Consider the following 19900-nt stretch of genomic DNA (forward strand, 5'->3'; position numbering starts at 1 on the left):
AGCAAGGCTTGGCTCCAGATGGATGACCAATGATCCAGGGGAAATGGACCTGGGGAAAGTGAGGAATTTGCCATTTGGAAACATTTATGGCCCAATCATGCAAATGCTGGTGGAGTGGCAGCTTCAAGGGCTGGAGGAGCTGGTTTCTTCACATCTCACTGTTTCCATGATATGTGGTTTTCTACTGTTGGTTTTATTTTCAGCCGGGTGAAAATGAGATGCACAGTTCTTCATCTGCTCTACTTGTTTTGTGCTACAATGCATTTTGGACTATGCCCCAAAATTAAGTGGTGCTTAATTTAGAAGTTAAATAAGTGTGAAAAACCTTTTAGGATGGTAGTTGCCAAATAAAGATTAGGAAAAGAACATAAAAGAAATTACAATGGAAACCAAAAAGTGTCATTTTTAGCCTGGGCTTGTTATTCCAGTGATTACTTCTTGGAAACAGAACCCAATCCCTCCCCGTGGCTAGAGAGCACAAGAGGAGAATAAACATATTTTGCACCAGCTGGCTGCCAGCCACAGGTTGGTAGAGGAAAAATCTCATGGTCTTTGCCATGATGAACTGTGCAGGTGGGAGAATGAGATCTCCAAAAATCTCCTGGAGGATTTACACATCCAAATTCATTCAGCACGGGTCAGAGGTACATTTCAGCAAGTGCCAAAAACCTGCTCGCCGAGCAGGTCCCTGAAAGGCAGAGCTGTGTCAGCCCCGAGAACGGGGGCCATATGGCTGCTGCGTGGCACATGAAGAATGCATCAGCAGATGTCCCGGGAGGTGACACAGGGCCCTGCCTGCAGGGCAGCGGGAGCAGCTCGGCCACGGCTCCCCTGGCCCGGGGGGAACGGGTCAGGGAATGCTCCCCAACACTCTGCTCAGCTTTGTGATGGATTTGTAGGTGTTTCTACAACCAAGGGCAGGAGAAGGGACCACACAGAGGATGCCTGGAGATGGGGGTGACAGCAGGGTGGCAGCAGGGTGACAGCAGGGTGACAGCAGGGTGACAGCAGGGTGACAGCAGGGTGGCAGCAGGGTGACAGCAGGACGCTGGCTGCGGCACCAGCGATGCTCAGGGCTGGGCTCTGCCCTCCTGCCCACAGCCCCAGGCTGCAGGGGGGGAAAGAGGCTCAGGAGGTGCAGCAAAACTGCTCAGAGAAAGGCAATAAAGCTGGTGAAGGGTATGGAGCACACATCCCGTGAGGAGAAGCTGAGGGAGCTGGAGTTGTTCAGCCTGGAGAAGAGGAGGCTTTGTCACTCTCTACAAGTCCCTGGGTGTAGCCAGCTGGGGATCTTCTCCCTGGCAACCAGTGACAGGATGAGAGGACATAGTCCTGAGCTAGGGGAGGTCTAGGTTGGACATTAGGAGGAATTTCTTCTCAGAAAGGGTTGTCAGGCATTGGAATGGGCAGTGGAGTCACCGTCCCTGAAGGGGTTTGAGGAAAAGCTGGATGTGGCACTCAGTGCCATGGTCTGGTTGGCAAAGGTTGGAACCAGTGATGTCAGAGGCCTTTTCCAGCCAAAGGGATTCTGTGACTCTGTGATCTTTGTGCCAGTGTGGCACCCCATAGTCCCCTCCTGCTCTTCCCCAAAGCAGGAAGGTTCTTGGGGTGAGCCATGGGCTGAGGTGGCAGGTCGGGACCAGGAGCAGTGGCAGGATGTGGCTTGGGCTGGCTCGTGTTGGCTCTCTCCCCTTGGCCCTGCTGGCCCAGGTGCCTGAGCATGGCAGAGCCCTTGGCCAGCCCTGGACCGCTGAGCAGGGCTCAAAAATTCAAACACAGTTCAAAAGCCATCCCCTCTCCACTGGCATGAGGCAGCCTGGAGGCTCTGAGCTATGCCAGGAGGGGTGCAGATATGAGAAACACCTCTGAGAAATGAGGGTGACGATGCAAACCACTGCCTTCCCGCTTCCTGGGGAACCAAGAAGGCATCTTGGACCAAGATGTCATCTCTGGGCCAAGCAGAGCAGATATCAGCTGATCCTGCCCTGGGGTCTCCTCAAAGCCACGTGTCCCTGGGGTCAGGCCAGGCTCTGTCCCCAAAGCTGGGGAGAGGGGACACCATGTCTGGGTGTGGGTGGGTGACCCAGCCCCTCGCCCACCCTCCCGTGTGGTCCCATCTGACACTGCACGGCTGCCAGGGGAGGGATGGAGGGAGCCTTGGGATGTCCCCAGGGCTCAGGACGTGTCTTTCCAGAATTTCCCACCCCAAGGGCTGTCCAGGCCAAGCTGGGGAAGCCCTGCAGCACCCAAGGTCCTGTTGCTCAGCCTGGCAGAGGAGCCCTGCTGCACCCCCTGGAGCTGTTTACCTGCAGGGCCTTGCTCCAGCACCTGGAGCTGAGGGCTCCTGGCAGGTCAGCTGGTGCTTTTTCCACAACAAAGCCGAGGGCTGCTCCTTTATCTTGTTCTCCCTCCCCTATTATCAATAGTTTTTCTGGTCCAACTGGATTTACCTGCTACCACATCCCCAAGAAAGGGAGAAGGTCTACACAGAGGAGGCAAGGAGGGGAAACCTCCCACGTTTTGCCCCCAAGGCTTGCCCCAAACCTCTCAGCAACTGGAGAGCATTAACAGCAGCTGCTGAGTCCCCAGCACAGAGCTTTTAGTGCTGACCTGGAGCAGGCACACAGCTCTGCCACACTCCCACAGCATCCACCAGCCACAGAGGCTGGAGAGCAACACATCCAGAGGGAGCAAGTCCAGGCTGGGAAGCTGGGTGCTGTTATGCAAAATGAAACATGAAAAACATGGTTCTAAAGTAGTTTAAAGGTTGTGAGAGAGAAATCATCACCTTGCTGAATAAATGTATCACCCTATGATGCAGAAAGTTATTTTTCTATTTTGCATACACTCTTTTTCTAAAGTATGTAGAAAAAGAGAAGTTCTGTTGAAGGTGCTGAGCAACCTTCATTCTCATTGATGGGAATATCATAAGTGGCATTTAAACCCTGAAAATACTCAGCCAATAAACAAACAATCTCAACACATGCATTCATTTAGCAAGGATAAAGACATCTAGATTTTTTTCTGTTTTCTAAAACTCTGGCTGCTCTGTGCCTCTGCTCCCTCCCTGAGGCAGGAGTGACAATATGGATGTGCCACCCTGGCAGGAGGCTGCCCTGGAGCTGTGTGTGGCACACACAGTGGCTCCCTCCAGCACCTGGCTGGGTTTGGGGTTGGCTGCCACCTTTAGAAGGTACCTCAGACCCCAGGACATGGTGCAGAGCCCACCCTGTCCCTGCTCCTGGCAGGGCCAAACCCAGAGTGGATCCAGAGAGCAGGGCTGCACCGACCAGGAGCAGGGACCAGATGGGCTTTGCACCACTCCCTTGTCCCCAAAATGCATCCCTGTCCCCCAGCAAGCCCATGTCTGCTTCCTCCTGCTCCACCTGCAGTCAAGGAGCTGTGGACACACAGCAGGACGGGGTGGGCTCTGCTTCTCTCTACAGGTGGGCAGTCACACTGAAAGAGGGAAGAGGTGGAAATGAAGAATAAATTTGAATCCCTGCCAGGAAAGTGGCACCCTGAGAGCTTCTGGGTGACAACTGGTTTTGGTTTCTGCAATCTGGTGGGGAATATTTAAAGGCTGTTAACTCCTGAGGAGCCCCAGGAGGAGTCTGGCACAGCTGTAATAACAGTTCATGGTACTCACCAAGAGCTTTTGAAAATAGCAGGGCTGACAAAACAGCAACTTCTGGACATGCTGAGGCACACGGTTTATTTATCCCCCAAATTAAATGTCTCTGTCTAAATCCTGCAGCCCCCAGAGCTCCTGCTGGCAGTGGGGAATCCACAGGTGGCTGGCACTGGGTACTGTGTCCGTGCAGGAGGAGGAGTGGCTGCATCTGAGCATCCCGAGGGATGTCAGACCTCATCCCAACGTCAACTCCTCTGCTCGTGCAGCCTTCAGCTCCATGCCATGCTGCAGGAGCAGAGGCCACAGCCTTGCACTCACCCTGTGACTGCAAGGCTCCAAACTCTGCTCCGTGTGTCCCCCACTCCCCAGGGAGCTGCAGGGCTGTGCCCAGCACCGGGACACGGTGGCACACCTGGATGTGCCAGACCTGCACAAAGACAGATCCCTGAAGAGCAGCTGCCACCTGGTGGCACAGGGACAATCTTGATGTCGTGCCAGCCACGGGGACCTGGATTTCAGGGTCACTGAGCAGGCTGGGGCTGCTGCAGCACAGCCCTGCAGTGCTGCTTTCACCCTGGGACACTCTTGCAATCCTGAATCCTGGCTCTTGCCAAGGCTGCTGCAGCTGTAGCTGCTCTCCACAGGCTTTGTTCCATTTGTGCCAGGCTGGAAGCTGGCAGGGAAATGCCACCTCCAACCCTGCCCAGCTTCCTGTGGCCACGCTGGAGCCGATGCCACAAGATCAGGTGGCTCTGGTGAGGCACAGCTGGACTTGTGCCCCAGGGGATGTGTCCTCAGCCAGCCCACAGTGGGACGGGATGCCTCGGTGCAGGGGACAGGAGCAAAGTGAGGAGGTGAGGGGGACCATCAAAGAGCCGCTTTCCTGGCACCAGGAAGGATGTGGCTTTGAGCTTTCTGGGAAACTTCAGGCCACAACAAAGGCTCCAGCCAAGATTATCCCTGATAACATCAAACTCAGCTGTGCTCTGAGAAAAGCCTGGAGGGAACAGGCTCTGGGGAAATCCTCCTGGGAATTTCCTTCCATTGCCTGGACACCAGGGAAAAGCGTGGGCTGGGGGCTGCCAGCCCATCCCAAAGCCCCCTCACCCACTGGGGAATCCTTGCTCAGTGGGACTCAGCCCCTTCCTGCTTCCCAAAGGACAGGGGAACAAAAGAGGAGGAGTGGGGGAGGGAAAGGTCTCAGAGAAACTTCTTCCAACTTCTGGGGAAGAGAAAAGCCCTATTCAGGCAGGAAGAATGCCCGGTGGAGCCGGTCACTAAGCAACCCACAGCAATGTGGTGTGGCCTGAGGGACAGGCAAGGAGCAAAACTGCCTCGCTGCCCACCCACAGCCCACCAGGGAGAGCCTGCAGGGCCTGGGGACAGCCACGCCACCAGGGCCACCTGGGGACAGCGTGCACGGCCACCACGAGGGGCTGAGGCATCCAGCAGGTCCCGAGCTCCTGGATGCAGGATTCCTCCTCAGGCAGCTCTGGGTGGTGACCAGCCTCACTCAGGCTTCCCTGCTTGCTGCTCAGGAAGGATTTCTGCTCTGCCTGGCATTCCCACAGGGCTGCATCACTCCCAGCAGAGGCACCGTGCCTTTCGGACAGCTCGCTGCTCCCACGGGCTCCTGATGTGCACAGCAGCCAGGCACAGGCTACAGCCTCTCCAGAGAAGCTGAATTCTGCATTTTGATTCTCACTGTGGGCGGCTGTCCTTCACAAACAAGCTCAGTGAGACATGAGAAACTGCCCGGCCTCTCTGCAGCACAAGCAAAAAGGGGGAAAGGAAATCAAGCCTGACCAACCCTGCTGACAATCCCGGCTGAAATGCCTTCCTTGGAGCCCAGAGAGTCCCTGGAGACACTGCTGCCCCCCACAAAAACGCTGCAGAAATGGAAAAACACTCACAGCCAAGCAGGTCTGGTGAGTGTGCAGCTGGTTAGCCCCAGGGACAGGCTCTGCACCTGCTGGGACACTGGAGGTGGCTTTGTGCCTGCACAGTGTCATGGGGGAAACAGCCAGCCCTTCGTGCATTTTTCTTGAATATCTGATGCACTTGGAGAGCAGTTGCTGGGACAAGGGCAGACTTGCCAGGTGTTCACCCACTTCCTCAGAGAGGTGTCTGGCTGGTGCTGATCCCTGTCCTGCAAGGTGAACAGCTGGGAGATGCTCAGGTGTGTCCACACAAGCTGCAGAGCTTCTCCAAATAAGATAACCTCATTGTCCCTCAGTCCTGTACTCTCCTGGCTTTGCCATCTGTTGTATCTCAGCCATTAAACATCAATTCTGGGTGCACTATATAACCACAACCCACAGGGCTGCACGAAAGATCAGCTTGGCCAAAGTAGTGCCATTTATTTTGCTTTCAAAACCCCTTCCAGGAGGCCAGCATGCTCCAGGTGTGCTGGCTGCAGCTGGGCCCCTCTCAGCACCACGGGGGACAGGCACTTCAGCCAGCAGCAGGGACACATGGCATCCATCCCTGGACTTGGAGAGCTTCCACCTCTCCTCCCAACAGGACAAACACAGCGCCCTGGGCACAGCTGGGAGCCAAGCGTGACCAAGTCCAGCTATGCAAGGACTTGGCACATCAGGTCCACGCCACAAAATTCACATTTTGTGCAGCCAGGGGAGCCCTGGGGCAAGAGGCAGAGGTACAGGAGGTCTGCTGCACCATGGAGAGCAGCTACCTGCCCTGGAGTTGATGGCACTGCTCCTCTGGAAGGGCCATAGCAAGGCCACACAGGGTAGCAGAAGTGAAACCCATTCTCTCTCAAATTAGTCACCTGGAAGTGTCCAGTCCATCCTTTTTATCTGCAGGGAGCAGAGTGAGTGCAGCCCTCCCCATCAAGAAATTAAATCAACCTGAAACAAAATCTGTGTTTCCACCTCCATCCATTCCAGCTCCCCAGGGAGTTTGTTTAGACAATACCCAGCTCCAAAATGGGCATTGCTAATGGAGAGGATCCACCCAGAAGAGCAGTGGCCCCAGCCTGAGGAGCATCTCCTTGCAGAGAGAAAACCTGAATTACACAAAGGAGCATATCCTGGATTGTGCTGTCATATACCCATGCCTACAACAACCAGCAGGAGTCCTGCAGCACAGCCAGGTGGCACTTTGTTGGCAGGCTGCATTTTCCTGTTGGTCTTTGGGTCTGCAGCATTCATACATTTGTTGAAGTGAAATAAGAGAGGTGCTGAAGGAGGGAAATGTCTTTGTGGGGATGAAATGTGCCTGGCAGTCCAGAGCTAACCTTGGCTCTGGTGGTTGTCTTCTGTTCCCAGTGAGGTGTTGTTGAGATTGCCCAGGCAAACTGGCCCTTGCTGCAGTCAGGTTCTCAGGTAAAGTTTCATGATATTCTCATCATGAAGCCTTTTCCACACCTGTTTCTCCAGGTTGAAGTCATGGTTAATGTAGAAAATCAGCTTTTTCCAGTCCTTGTCATAGTAGTGATCCGAGTACTTCTCGTGCCCCTCCGTGATGTAGCCATAGGCACTGACCTGGGAAAGATGCAGGGCTCACCAGGGGTGGAGGGAGCAGGTGAAACACAGGACAGAGATGCCAGCTGGGGCTTCTCTGGTGACCCTGTGTGGGGGTCCAGAAGGACCAGCCTGTGAGCACTGGCTCCAGAGATCCTGCTGTCCCCTCTCTGCCTCCCTGGGGGTTCATGTGCTCTAGGCCACAGCAGGCTTCACCACCTCTGTGGGATCTATTTTGGGGCTGTTTCTCACCTTCAGTCTGCTCCTCCACAGCTGACATGAGCCCATACGCTCTGGAGGCAGACAGCAGCCACCCCTGCTCTCCTGTGTCCCCTGTCCCCACTCCCAGACAGTTCTGGGTGCAAGAACCACTGTACCCTTACCCGGTCACAGAGGTGGAGGGCAGTCAGCAGCAGGAAGGCCCCTGTTGTGGGTCTGTACAGCCTCCAGTAGTGCTTTTCCAAATTTTTGGACTTTAAAAACCTGCAGCAGGAGAGAGGAGAGCACTGAGGAGTTGCTGGCTGTGGTGTTTCAAGCAGGACACCCTTTGTCTCCCTGTGGCTCCTGTGGCCTCTTCCCTCCTTGCAGCAGCTTGGGGCCACCTGAGGCATTTCAGAGAAGCCACGAGTGTGCCCAGAACTCTCCACCACCTGCACTGCCACCTAGGCCCAGCTTTGTGGAAGGGGCAGGTCTTGAAGCAGTGGGGGTAAAGATCTCATAGGTTAAAGCCCACTGCTCTTAACTCTGCCCTTTGCTTTGCAGTGCAGAGGTGGATTTGGGGCTCCCTGGTATGTCCCACATCTAGGAGTGAAAAGAGACACAGGGGAGCTGCAGAGGAGTGTCACAAAACCTGCCAGGAGCTGCACTGTGTCATGCCAGGAGCTGTTAGGAAAGCAGGAGTAAAGACTGGGGAAAACCAGCATGGAGTCCTCTTGGCCTTGGAAAGGCCCCAGGTGAGAGGGGGGATGGCAGAGCAGGCAGGCAGGGCTGGCCATCTGGCTCCAGCCAAGGCAGCAGCTCTCAAGGACACTGAAGGGCAAAGGCAGCCAAAGCAGGGCACCACAGGAGCTCCTGTTCCTCCATCTCTCAGCCACGTGTGGCCCATGATGGGCAGATCTCATGGTGAGAGTGGCCAGCAGGCTTGTGGAAAGGGCTGGAGAGGCACAGAAGAGCAGCAGCCAGGCCAGGCAAAGGGGATGCTGCAGAAGAGCCTGCTGTGCTTGAGGGCATAACCAACCTCCAGAGCCTAGAAGGAATCTCTGGAGAGAAAATCTGTTACAGAGCCTTCCTCCAAGGTGCCAAGCAATGGGGAACATGAAAGGCCAGCCCTGAACTAGAGATCAACTATCCTGGCACTTCAGCAGCATTCTTCCTACACCTAAAGTTGCAATTGGCCCTGGGTCTCTTTGGGATGCAGAAAACCAAGCAGTCTGATGGCTGTTGCTTCTCCAGCTCACGGGTTCTGGATGTTTACCCAGCACTAGCACCCCACTGCAGCACCAGAGAGTTCCAGCTGAGCTCTGCTGGTGTGGCTGAACTGGGGTGACAGGGGAGGCAGCTGGGAGGAGAGGCCAGAGACAGAGAGAGATGGTGCTGGCCAGGAAAAACAAGCCTGTTGGAGCACACAGCCCACAGCTCACCTGTTTTTCATGTATCTGAGGAAATCAGGGTGAACCACCAGGTATTTGTCCATTGTGAAAGCTTCATCGAATTTCTGCCGGGGCTTCTGCCTAAGGACAGGAATGGGGAGACCCAAAACAATCTCCTACACCTCATCACAGCTGCAAAGGATCAGCCCTGGTGCACTTGGTGCTGAGAGAAGGACCACAAACACTGTGAAAATATTCTGTAACATTTCCCACATTATGACAAAGCCGCCATAGCCTGTGTGCATTGCAGAGGAAGAGCTCAGGGAGGAGAGGCAACAAAAGGAGACAGGAATATCAAAAGCATGTGTTTGTATAGGCAAAAATTAGTGAAACCAGGCCTTCATCCACGAGCAGGCCACACCAGACCAGCCAGCAGCGTGTGTTCATCCCCAAAAACCACAAAGCTTTCTCTAAGCTCTGGCCACACATCATTGAAATGTGTGATGGAGGTGTATTGACCACAGCAGTGCTCAGAGCTGTGAAAATTAGAGATTGCTGTCTGCCAGGGGAGGAAGGCTTTACCCAGCCTGGTCCTCCACAGGGCTGAGCACTGGAAAAGAGCCCAAGAGAGCTCGTCACTGGAGGGGTGGAGGGGGCTCTAGTTTGTTTTACCCGCCGAGGTTCAAGAATCCTTTCCTGATGTGCTTGTTCAGCAGAAGAGCCTTCAGCCACTCATAGTCTCTTGCTCCCTCCAGGAAGTGAATGTATCTGACATGCTAAGAAAATAAGTGAGTATTAGTGAACAGCGCTTCCAAAAAAATGCAAGCAGATGTCTGGGGTCACTGAGTTCCTTGGGCACACATCTTCAAGTCTGCAGCTCTCAACCAGCCCACAGCAACAAAATGGAGAAAACATCTGAGGTGCAGCTCCTTCTACATGCCACAAGGCTGTGAATGTGACAGGGAGAAAGCCAGATAAACTTTCCCAGGAATTGTTCTGGGGAGTTTTGAGATGGCTGAGAGAAAGAATTAAAATAGTGCAGCTGGTGTTTTGAACAGCTGTTTTCTCGTAAGATGTTTACCAAAGGGTGTCTTCTTAATTAGCCAATGGTGTGAAGGGGTGTTAATTAAGTGACCAATCAAGTCCACCTGGATCAGAACAGTGTATAAAGAGAATGAGTTTCTAATAAACTCGAATCAGCCTGCTGAAGAGAGTTCATGTGTCATCTTCATTCCCATTCCTGGCTCAAAAGTGACACAAGGCTGGGTGGCAATGACACAACTTGCCACTGCAAACACTCACAGTGAGCCAAGGCAGGGCTGGTTCCCTCCTGGGGATAATGCTAAAGGGCTGCCTCAGCCCCTTTGCTCCTCGTGGCAAGAGCAGGACTGAAGCACACACACAAACAGCATCCTGCTAAAGCTGTGCGTGCACACAGCAGGACCTCACTCACTTCATCCCACGGGATCCTGCTGAACCCTCTGTGTCCCAAGATCTGAAGAGAGGAAACCAGGGAGAAGGCCGTGAATCCATAAAAGGAGGTTTTTGTTCCCACATCTTTTTCATAACCCTTGATTACAGCCCCGCTGACCCTGGCGAAGGAAATCAAACAGAGGAGCAGAGTTAGGTGACCACTGAAACCCCTCCCATGCACATTCCTAATAGGAAAAGACAGTGTTAGCCTGGAGGAAGGGTAGACTAGCCCATTCTGCAGGAGAGCCTCTGCTGTGGAGATGGCTCTTTGTGACCACAGGCTTTGGATATTGAGTAACTTTCCAATTATTTTTGGACTTTTTATCTCCTGCCAGCCATCATTTTGGCACTTGGGAATGAGTGGAATACTAGAAGAGATGAAGTGCTCCAGCCACAGTTAGGGGCAAGCCACAGTAAGCTAGCTGTGCATCTTCTGAGAAGGAAAGCAGCCTTACCTGAAGACATAGTCATGGGAGTCAATCTCCTGGCCCATCCCAGAGTTATTCAGTATTCCTCCATTCCCCACAACAGCACAGCTGATGCACGTGGGCATGCTGCTGTCATGGCTGGCCAGGAGCAGCTGCTGGTGGGGCTTTGGGGGCAGCAGGGATATGACCTCCTTTACCACTGTGAAGCAAACACAGTGGTGAGTTATCAAGAGCCTTGGGATGGTCACAGTGAAACCACCAGAGTTTCCACCATGAGATCCTCCTAGACTGATGCCTTTGATGGGGAGATGCTGCAAACCTCCAGCTTCCTGTTATGAGTCTGAAATTCCCATCCTGACAAGCCCTGAGGGACTCACGTGAATAATTCAGGTCCATGAAGCCATAGGGGGGTATAAAATGCTCCAGGCGGTTCCATTCACTGTCACTGAAGTATCTCTGGTCCATGAAGAGTGTGATGTTGGGCAGGAAAAGATCCCGCAGCCAGGCAGACTTGGCAGCCCTGGCCCTCACTGATTCAGAGCAGGTCTTGAAAAGCAAAAAGGAAAAACAGTAATGACTGATGAGCAGAGGTGATAAACCTGACTGAGTGCCAGTGCCTGTGTGCCTGTCTGTGGCAGGACCAAAGGGAAACACAGAAACTCCAGTGGTACCATTCCCTTCATGATCCCACCACCAGAACATGAAGCACAATTTTAGCCCTACATCCACAACCAGCTGGTGAAAAGTCACCTACAAGGGAGCCAGGATGACTCCAAGCCTCTGAGACTTTCCTCTTCAGAACAACAGGCCTGTTTTACTGTTTCAAATGTTTCAAATATTTTAAATGTTTTGAATGTTTCGCTGTTTAAAATATTTTACTGTTTTAAATGTTTTACTGGCTTTGGGCCCCATTAGCTGATGCAAATTGACATTTGTAATAGGTCTAACCTAAATGCATCAAATAAGGCTGTAAGCACTAGGAACATGCTGTAATAACATATACATGCTATAATGAGCAGTCCCTGTTGGCAATGCACCTCACAAGGTCCTAAGAGTCCACCCAAGGAAACACTGATGAACAAATGAAACCAGATCAGCATTGCCACTCCCTTTAAGGCTAAGAAAAAATGTGCAACAACTTGTTCAATGTCATAAATAAATCAGTGAAATGTGCAGCTGAGAAGGGAATCCAAGCCAGCTTATCCTACAAGGGAGGTCTCACTGCAGCTGGCAAGAGTGAGGCTGTGTGTGCAGATGGAAAGCAAACAGCTCCACTACACTGAATTTTCTGCTGAGTCAATTTGGGCTCTGCTTTCTTAGACACCTGCCCCAAACACCTACTGAAAGACAAAACAGAGACCAAATGGACCCTCGTGCCCAGCTCAAATCCCCTGCATTGCCAAAGCCTTGCTGAGTGCTCCATGGCTGAGCTGTGCATGAGGATGGCAGCCCTGTCACAGCCTGAGGAGACAGCCCTCATTCTGCCTGTCACCACAGGAGCACACTGAGCACAGCACTGTCAGGGGCTTCATGGTGGCATCATTTCACTCACAGCCTATTTCATGTCCAGAAACAGGGACATCCCTGTCCTGCTCAAGCAGGTACTGTCCAAGGCTTGGTACTTGTGCCTCCAGAGCTGGACGGGATCAGTACCAGAGGAACAAGGGAAAACTCTGATCATGCAGGAAGTTAAGGAGGGAGAGTGTTCCTAATGACTCCCTCTCTCTGCAGATTAACAGATCAGGTCTGGGAGTGAGACACAACATCTGACCCACCTGTTCAAGCCTTCCAGAAACAAGGGTGCCAGGGAAAACTGCTCTGGGTAAGCTTTACAAAGACTTACCAGCATAGGATGGGGGCCAGAGACAGTATGAGACACCACAACCTCTCCCAGCTGCTTGCTGAGAACTTTGCCGGAGTTTACTACTTTCCTAAAGGCCCTGTTCTTGGATATTAGTAATTAGGAGATGCTCAAATTTAATTAACCTGGGTCTTCATCTGAATGCAGATGTTGTATATAGAGGTCTTGTTGTCTGGGCTCCCAGCAGCATCTGCATATAGCAGTGAGTGCCCTACCAGCTCTGAAATCATCCCCAGCTGCAAAGGGCACACATGCCCGGGGCAGCAGACAGGGAGGTCAGTGGGGAGGCACCATTCCTGGTGACCATCTGCACCACCCCACCTACCGAGGGTGGGGATGAGTTATCCAGCAGGTACTGATCCTCAAAGTCCCACTTTGGCTCGGATGTGAAGTTAGCAGAGCTCAGTTTCCTCTTCTGTGTCACAGCAGCAGCCTGAGGAGCAGGTCTTACAGTTTTCATTGATGCAGGAGGTGCTTTGGGTTTTGCTTGGTCTGTGGTTGTGTTGTTCTCATGTGCTCCCTTCACCCCTGAGGATGGTTTCACTGTTGTCTTCTCCTTGCCTCCCTTCTCCCTGGGAAGTGGTTTCACTGTTGTCTTTTCCTTGGCTTCTTCCACCCATGGAGCTGGCCTCACTGTTGTCTTCCCCTTGTTTCCCTGCACCATAGGGGTTGTTTTCACTGTTGTCTTCTTGATTCCCTCCAGCTGGGGTGGTGGTTTCACAGCCACATTCTCCTTTGCTTCCTTAACGCTCATAACCGGTTTCACTTTTTCCATCTGCTCCTCCTTTCCTGTCCATCTTGGTGTCTTCTCCACCACATCTTTGAGTGTTATGATGTGTCCTCCTGAAGTCACCTTTAAAATGCTGCTGGAGTTCCCATTATCAGAATAGTTTAAACCCTGTTGCTGTTGGGGGTCCACTTGTTCTGTCTCTGGGGCATGTTGGAAAATGTTCAGTTTCCTGCATGCAATCAAAGGAAAAGCAGATACATCACACACACTTAACACTGAACACGCTTCAGCTCATTTCTAGTGCTCTTGACTCTCAGCCTCTCTCTGTGCTTTAGAGCAATTTCATTTTAAACTTTGCCAAAATCTTACTCAACTTCCTGCACCATTCTAGCCTGAATATCGCTTATCTCCCCAGCAGGCAAATCCCAGCGGCACACACATTCTCTCCTCAGCACTTGGCACACGAAACATTCACACTGGCAGGAACAGCCAACCAGTACAGCCCAGTTTGCCACGCACTGGGCAGGCCCCCTGGCAATGTCCCCGGAGCACTGCGGGGTTGGTTTGGAGATCCTGGGCTCAGGACGTGCCCCCACCATGGAGCAGCCATCTGCCTCTCCCCTCTGCCAGCAGAGCCCTGTGATTCAGCAGCAGAGCATGAAGATCTTCCAGAACTCAGGAAGGGAAGTCTGAGAAGAAGTGAAACTCACTTCTTTACCCTACATCACCTCTTGAGCTTTTGGGGCCACAGGGCATTTCTTTCTCTTTTCTTCTGCCTTGGTCAGGTAATGCAAAGGCATCACACTCACCAGGCACGTGTCTGAAGGCAGACGCTGTGAAGCTATTAAAATGCAAAATCTCTACATTTTTAGCACTTGCCTTTAATACTGCAGCTGCCCTGTTGCCTGATTCGGAGGCACAGGCAGGTACAAGGTTGTCACAGGAGGACACATCTGCCAGCAGCAGAAGAGCCACCTGCAACATGACTGTGCTGAAACCCAGAAAAAAAAAATCAAGGCAGAAGTGGTGGTGTTTTGTCCTAAACATTCCCTCTTTGAGTATGGCTGGGGGGTAGAACAGGAAAAAGGAAGGTGAACAATATCTGCAGCTGAGCTTTTGTGTACAGCAAAGCTTTTCAGGATAAACCATGGCTGTGGCAGTCTGATCCCACACTCACGTTCAGCCTTTGCATGACGCACTTGTTTCGGAACGCTGTGGACTGCTCCTGAAGTGACAAATGGGACAAAAAGCACTTCTGCAGATAACAGGCTGCAGATAGCAGCTCAGTTGCTGCTGAAATTTGATGGGTGTTATACCATTCTGAAAGCGTTCAGGAAATGATCAGCTAAGGAGGCTTTTAAAAATGGTTTCGTACCAGATAAATGCATGAACCTTTCCAAGGCTAAAAAAGCTTGTAGCAAATGGCCTTTCAGCTCTGCCTCTCTCATAATCATTAGCCAGTTTCAACCAAGTGTGCAACATGTGTCTATCATAGTGCTTCATGTATAAACTTACTGTCACTGTTTACTGCCCAATAGGAGGAAAGACTTTATATGGACACTCTAAATAAAGAGAAATTTGGTAAGGTAGCTCAGGCAGATCTTAAATCCCTTGGAGAACTTCTGTTGTATTTTTAACACGATGTTTAAAACTTCGAAATGAAAGTGTAGAGAACAAATGAAACAGGAGTTTCAATATGAGAAACCATCCTCCACTCCAGGCTTTCCCTAAGTGCTGTCTTGCAGGGCAGATTCCACCTCAGTCTGTTACACTTCAAATGCTGTGCCAGAGACCAAAATGTAAAACCGAGGACTCCTCACATCCCAAACTTGCTGCCTGCAGTCAGGCCCACATGGCCAGGCACTTGTGCTTACACAGGACCCTGCTCTCCTGAGCAGCATTTTAAATCCAGATAAATTGTCAAAGCAGCTCGGTGAATTCCAGGCTCTAGAGTCCAGCTGGCAAACAACTGCAGAAGCTCAATGACATTTACTGTCATTTTCTTCCCCTTTCACAAAGCCCAAGGACAAATAGAGGATAAAGCCATGAAAATGCTGCTTTGTGTATTCTACGTGGCATACAAGGTACAGAAATAGAACTGCCACACAGACAACCACACACAGCTCATATCTTGTTGTGTTTTATTTAAGTTGTACAAATACAGGCATTTTCATTCTCTGAAACTACAGTAGAAGGAGATGGCTTCAAGCAGCTAAATATGGAGAGCCACTTGTTCCAGCTCTGCCACTGATGGGCTCTGGGATCAAGGAGAGCTCCACTTCTCTACACCTCCTCCTTCTCTCCTTTCCCTCCCACCTCCCTTGTGCAGGTTCCAACCTCTCCAAATCTGACAGCTGTCCTCAAAGCAAGGTCTCAAGCTGCTAGAGCTGAGCTGAACTCAAGTCACCTCCAGAAGAGCTGCAGATGTTCCCAGCCTCACTCCCCCTGCCTGCCCCCATAGCACCAGCCCAGACATTCAGCTGAGAACCAACCCAACCCAGCCAAGCCATGTGAGCTTCCTGGGAGAGCTGGGACCAGGTGAGGGTGGTGGGGAGGCTGGGGAGTGGTGCTTCTTATCTACCAACACATCCATGAGCCATACCTGTTACTGGGAAAGGCTCAGATCCGTGCAAGGGTTCATGCAAGGAGCAGTGCTCCCTGCCAGTGATGCTGGAGACATTTCACTGCAATTCCCTCCAAACCCATTCCTGTAGGATTTACTTGACCATTTATATAAAATAGATATCAATATATCGTGTCTACATGACATTGGTGTGGCAGCATGCAGCGCATTTTGTGTTAGGAATCAGCTGCTGAACTTGCCGTAAATTCAAAGCCATCCCACCAAATTCACCGTCCACCAACACAATCTGGATTAGGGCTGAATAAGGTTCTTCTGGGAGCCAAGAAGAAAAGCAAATACTGTGTAGTGCCAAAGTATGAAAACACGTAGGACTACTGAAGCAAAAGCTGCTTTACACAGCTACAAAAGAAAGCCCTGGAAAATAGTGAGCCAAAAGAGGCAGGTTTTGACTGTGGATCTTCCACCAGAACTTTCTGCTAAAGTAAAGTGGTCACCTAACTCGGATCAGAAGTACAAGTTTCAGGGTAAAAAAGCCAGAGACAGAGAGAGAAAGCGAGCACAAGCACCCACACCGGGCAGAGAGTGCCACAAAGGAACAGGTGCCTTACCTGAAAATCTTCGTCTTCGCCAAGTCAAACAAAGATCTAGAATTACCAAAGAAGAGGCAGAACTGTGTTACAGCAATGAGGCAAAGCAGGACTTTGGCAATTTTGGGGAGCCTTATCCTGGGGCAGCGCATGGTGAGGTGCCCGTGGGTGGCAGAGGCGCTGGCCAGGCACCGCCTCACCAGGGTGTGTGGAAGGACTGGGCTGGCAGCGATGGACAGACACGGGGAGATGACTCAGTGATCAAAATCCGGTTTTATTGTGGGACACAAATGTTTATGTACTGTTTCAGGGAGACCAGCAATGTGTACTACAATTATTAGGTTGAAATCACACAGACAAACTTATGCATATAACAACATCTCTTGCTTGCAGAGTTTAATGGGATTTTCTTTTTCCGGTGATTTGATCTTTCAGTTTGATTTAATCTTCTTGCAATCTAGGTCTAATTTTCAAAGTTCCATTTGCTTTTGCCAAGGTATCATCTTATCAAATCTCTTATGTTGACCATGATCTGTCTTGTGTCCCCCAACATTCCAGCATCTTCCCTTTCCCTTTCCCTTTCCCTTTCCCTTTCCCTTTCCCTTTCCCTTTCCCTTTCCCTTTCCCTTTCCCTTTCCCTTTCCCTTTCCCTTTCCCTTTCCCTTTCCCTTTTGACTAAATGGTCTTCTTAATTAATCTCTGCACACACTGAAAGGTATAATGATTAATACAATTATTATCAAAATTACCACATACCTACCTATCCTAAAAGGAATCTTTTAGCTAAAAACTCCAGCCACTAAAAGGCTCAGGCTTGATCTATATTAACTAAAAACATTCCTGATGGCAGCTGCATTACTGGATTTAGAAAGGCTGCCAGAAGTGTAATTGTACCAAAAGGTTTGATTCTCATACACGGGATGATAGGGAGAAACATCTCAAGCTTTAGACTGATTTCTTCCCATGTATTTAAAATTAACATAAAAATGCAATTTCACAGAACCCAGGAACTCTAGTTCTTGGGGTTCCACCAATGGTGTTTCAGGAGGGTAGGGGATCCAGTTTAATATGATTTGGTTTGCTTTAAAAATATTTTAGTGTAAATATTAGTGTAAAATTCTGGAGGAGCTATATTTCCCCTAATTTTTTGTGTAAATATTAGTGTAAAGTTCTGAAGGAGCTATATTCCCCCCTAATGTTTTGGTTTTTAATAACATGTGTGTTTCTCATTATGAACACGAAGGCAACATAAAAGCATAACAATATGTAATAAAACAATAAACTTATATTAAGTAAAGGTAAATCAGGTAATAGATACAGTTAGTAGCATTTGAAAAACAGAATGGTGATTTAAAACAATGCCTTATCAGTTTCTTTGATATTGTACCATTGCTTAGATCTGTAGTAATTGGCAAGCTTTATTTTTTAAAGTGAGGGCTTGGAAAATCATTCCTGGGTAAGACTTCCAAGTTCACCTTAAAAGGAGGTTTAGCTATTATAGGTCAAAATTTAGTAAGTCAAAATTATTTTAATATAATTTTGGTGCAGAAAATTTTCTCTACTAGTTAAGGCCAGGACTTGGCCAGGGTCCTTTTAACTGGAAGGGGTTTTTTAATATATTTTAGAAATCTCTTAGTAATAGTAGTTAGAAAAATAATATATGTCTTATAAATAGCTATACAACAATAAGTGAAGGTTTGTGAAGTAGCTGACTTTCTCATTTATCGTTAGTTAGTCAATGGTACCATAAACAAATAGCAAATGTAATGCCTGTTATAAAAAAGTAATGCTTGTTATGAAAAGTCAGTGAATTCACATCATAAGATTAACAACATAATCAGGGTTACTTAATATATCAGTAGAAGCTGTCTTAAGAAATTGAGGTTATATTTTCCTAGACATATATGACATTCAAGCAAAAAAGTAAAAGAAAGCATTAAATAACTCATAACTAATTACAGTCATAATATGGAATTGTTTCTCATTCTTCAGTATTATTTATAAAAAATAAAATTGTTCTTATTGCTATAGTAAAAAAGCTGTATCTTGTCATTTAAATGAGCAAATTTTGACAAAAATTCATTCAGGTTTTATGTCATTCACTTTTATAGCAAAGGAATTATATCTTGTAATTCAAACATGTATGCTTCAAAAAATCTTAAAATCAACTTCAGTAAAACTTAACCTTAATCAAGTATCTCTAAAAGAACTTAAAGTTAACATCACTGAGACTAAACAAAAATCAATCTTAACAAGAATTAACTTATTTGTCATATAACAGTTAAACATCAGAGTAAACAACATGCAAGTAAACAACTGCACTGAAACCTTTACAGTAAAATTACCTTGTTAGAACTATGGAGTAAAAAGCAAGCACTTAACAATGCTGACAGTGGAGTTAAGTCTCAAAAAATCATTACAGATAAAGTTCAAGATTTGTTTTGAATATGAGGTAAAGAATCTTGAATTTAAAACTTATCTAATTCCTCTTTGTGAACGATGTAGTTTTGTTATGTTAGTAATATGTAAAAAGATACCACCTTTATACTAACACCTTTGAATTTTTTCTAGTAACAATCTTGTAATAAATGTATCAAATTTGTGCTCAAATAAATGTAATAAATATATTCATACTTAGGAATATATATATATATCGAATCATGCTTTAGAATATATGAATATATTACAAAAAGCACCCAGGTTTTTAGAAATCTCACACAAGGGTTGGGAAACTGGTTACCTCACTAGATTGTCGCACACACAGGTGTTCACTGAATAAAAGTCCAAATTAGCAAGTGAAGGGAATAGTTCCTGTGGAAATTCAGGATATAGCTCCTACAGAAATTCAGGGTATAGCTCCTGTGGAAATTCAGGGTATAGCTCCTACAGAAATTCAGGGTATAACTCCTGTGGAAATTCAGGGTATAGCTCCTACAGAAATTCAGGGTATAGCTCCTATGGAAATTCAGGGTATAGCTCCTGTGGAAATTCAGGGTATAACTCCTATGGAAATTCAGGGTATAGGTCCTGTGGAAATTCAGGGTATAACTCCTATGGAAATTCAGGGTATAGGTCCTGTGGAAATTCAGGGTATAACTCCTATGGAAATTCAGGGTATAGCTCCTGTGGAAATTCAGGGTATAACTCCTATGGAAATTCAGGGTATAGGTCCTGTGGAAATTCAGGGTATAACTCCTATGGAAATTCAGGGTATAGCTCCTGTGGAAATTCAGGGTATAACTCCTATGGAAATTCAGGGTATAGGTCCTGTGGAAATTCAGGGTATAGGTCCTGTGGAAATTCAGGGAATAGCTCCTACAGAAATTCCGAGTGAATCTCGGAGTGCCCAAGCCATCATCGGCCGACACCGACCGAGGGCAGCTCTGGGCTAGCTTGGAATGCCCAGTTCTTCCCGTAACTCGAGTGGCATGCGAATGCCCCTTCCCGTAACTCGTGTTTTACATGTGTCATTTCCTGGACACGGCATTGTTTGTCCCAAGGCAGCTTTGTCCGAGCAGGAGACGGGATT

General features: G+C 49.0%; 1 protein-coding gene across 1 annotated transcript; it reads right to left on the minus strand.

Annotated features, from left to right (window-relative positions):
• Nucleotides 1–5119: 5119 nt before the first annotated feature.
• ST6GALNAC1 (ST6 N-acetylgalactosaminide alpha-2,6-sialyltransferase 1) lies at nucleotides 5120–16523 on the minus strand. The gene is made up of 9 exons (XM_064395723.1): nucleotides 16393–16523; nucleotides 12796–13429; nucleotides 10987–11155; nucleotides 10637–10808; nucleotides 10162–10300; nucleotides 9381–9484; nucleotides 8760–8849; nucleotides 7503–7602; nucleotides 5120–7140 (listed from the first exon to the last, which is right to left on the minus strand). The coding sequence occupies exons 1-9, from the start codon at nucleotides 16521–16523 to the stop codon at nucleotides 6970–6972; spliced, it is 1710 nt and encodes a 569-aa protein (XP_064251793.1). The 3' UTR covers nucleotides 5120–6969.
• Nucleotides 16524–19900: the final 3377 nt, after the last annotated feature.

Source organism: Passer domesticus, chromosome 20 (genome assembly GCF_036417665.1).
Source record: "Passer domesticus isolate bPasDom1 chromosome 20, bPasDom1.hap1, whole genome shotgun sequence".
NCBI classification, from domain to species: Eukaryota; Metazoa; Chordata; class Aves; order Passeriformes; family Passeridae; genus Passer; species Passer domesticus.

Coding starts and splice junctions, on each gene's coding strand:
- ST6GALNAC1 (XM_064395723.1), bottom strand. CDS start 16,523: ATGCGCTGCCCCAGGATAAGGCTCCCCAAAATTGCCAAAGTCCTGCTT. Junction 10,301..10,636: donor TCCCATGACTATGTCTTCAG/GTAAGGCTGCTT, acceptor TTCCTTCGCCAG/GGTCAGCGGGGCTGTAATCA. Junction 8,850..9,380: donor GGATTCTTGAACCTCGGCGG/GTAAAACAAACT, acceptor TCCTGTCCTTAG/GCAGAAGCCCCGGCAGAAAT.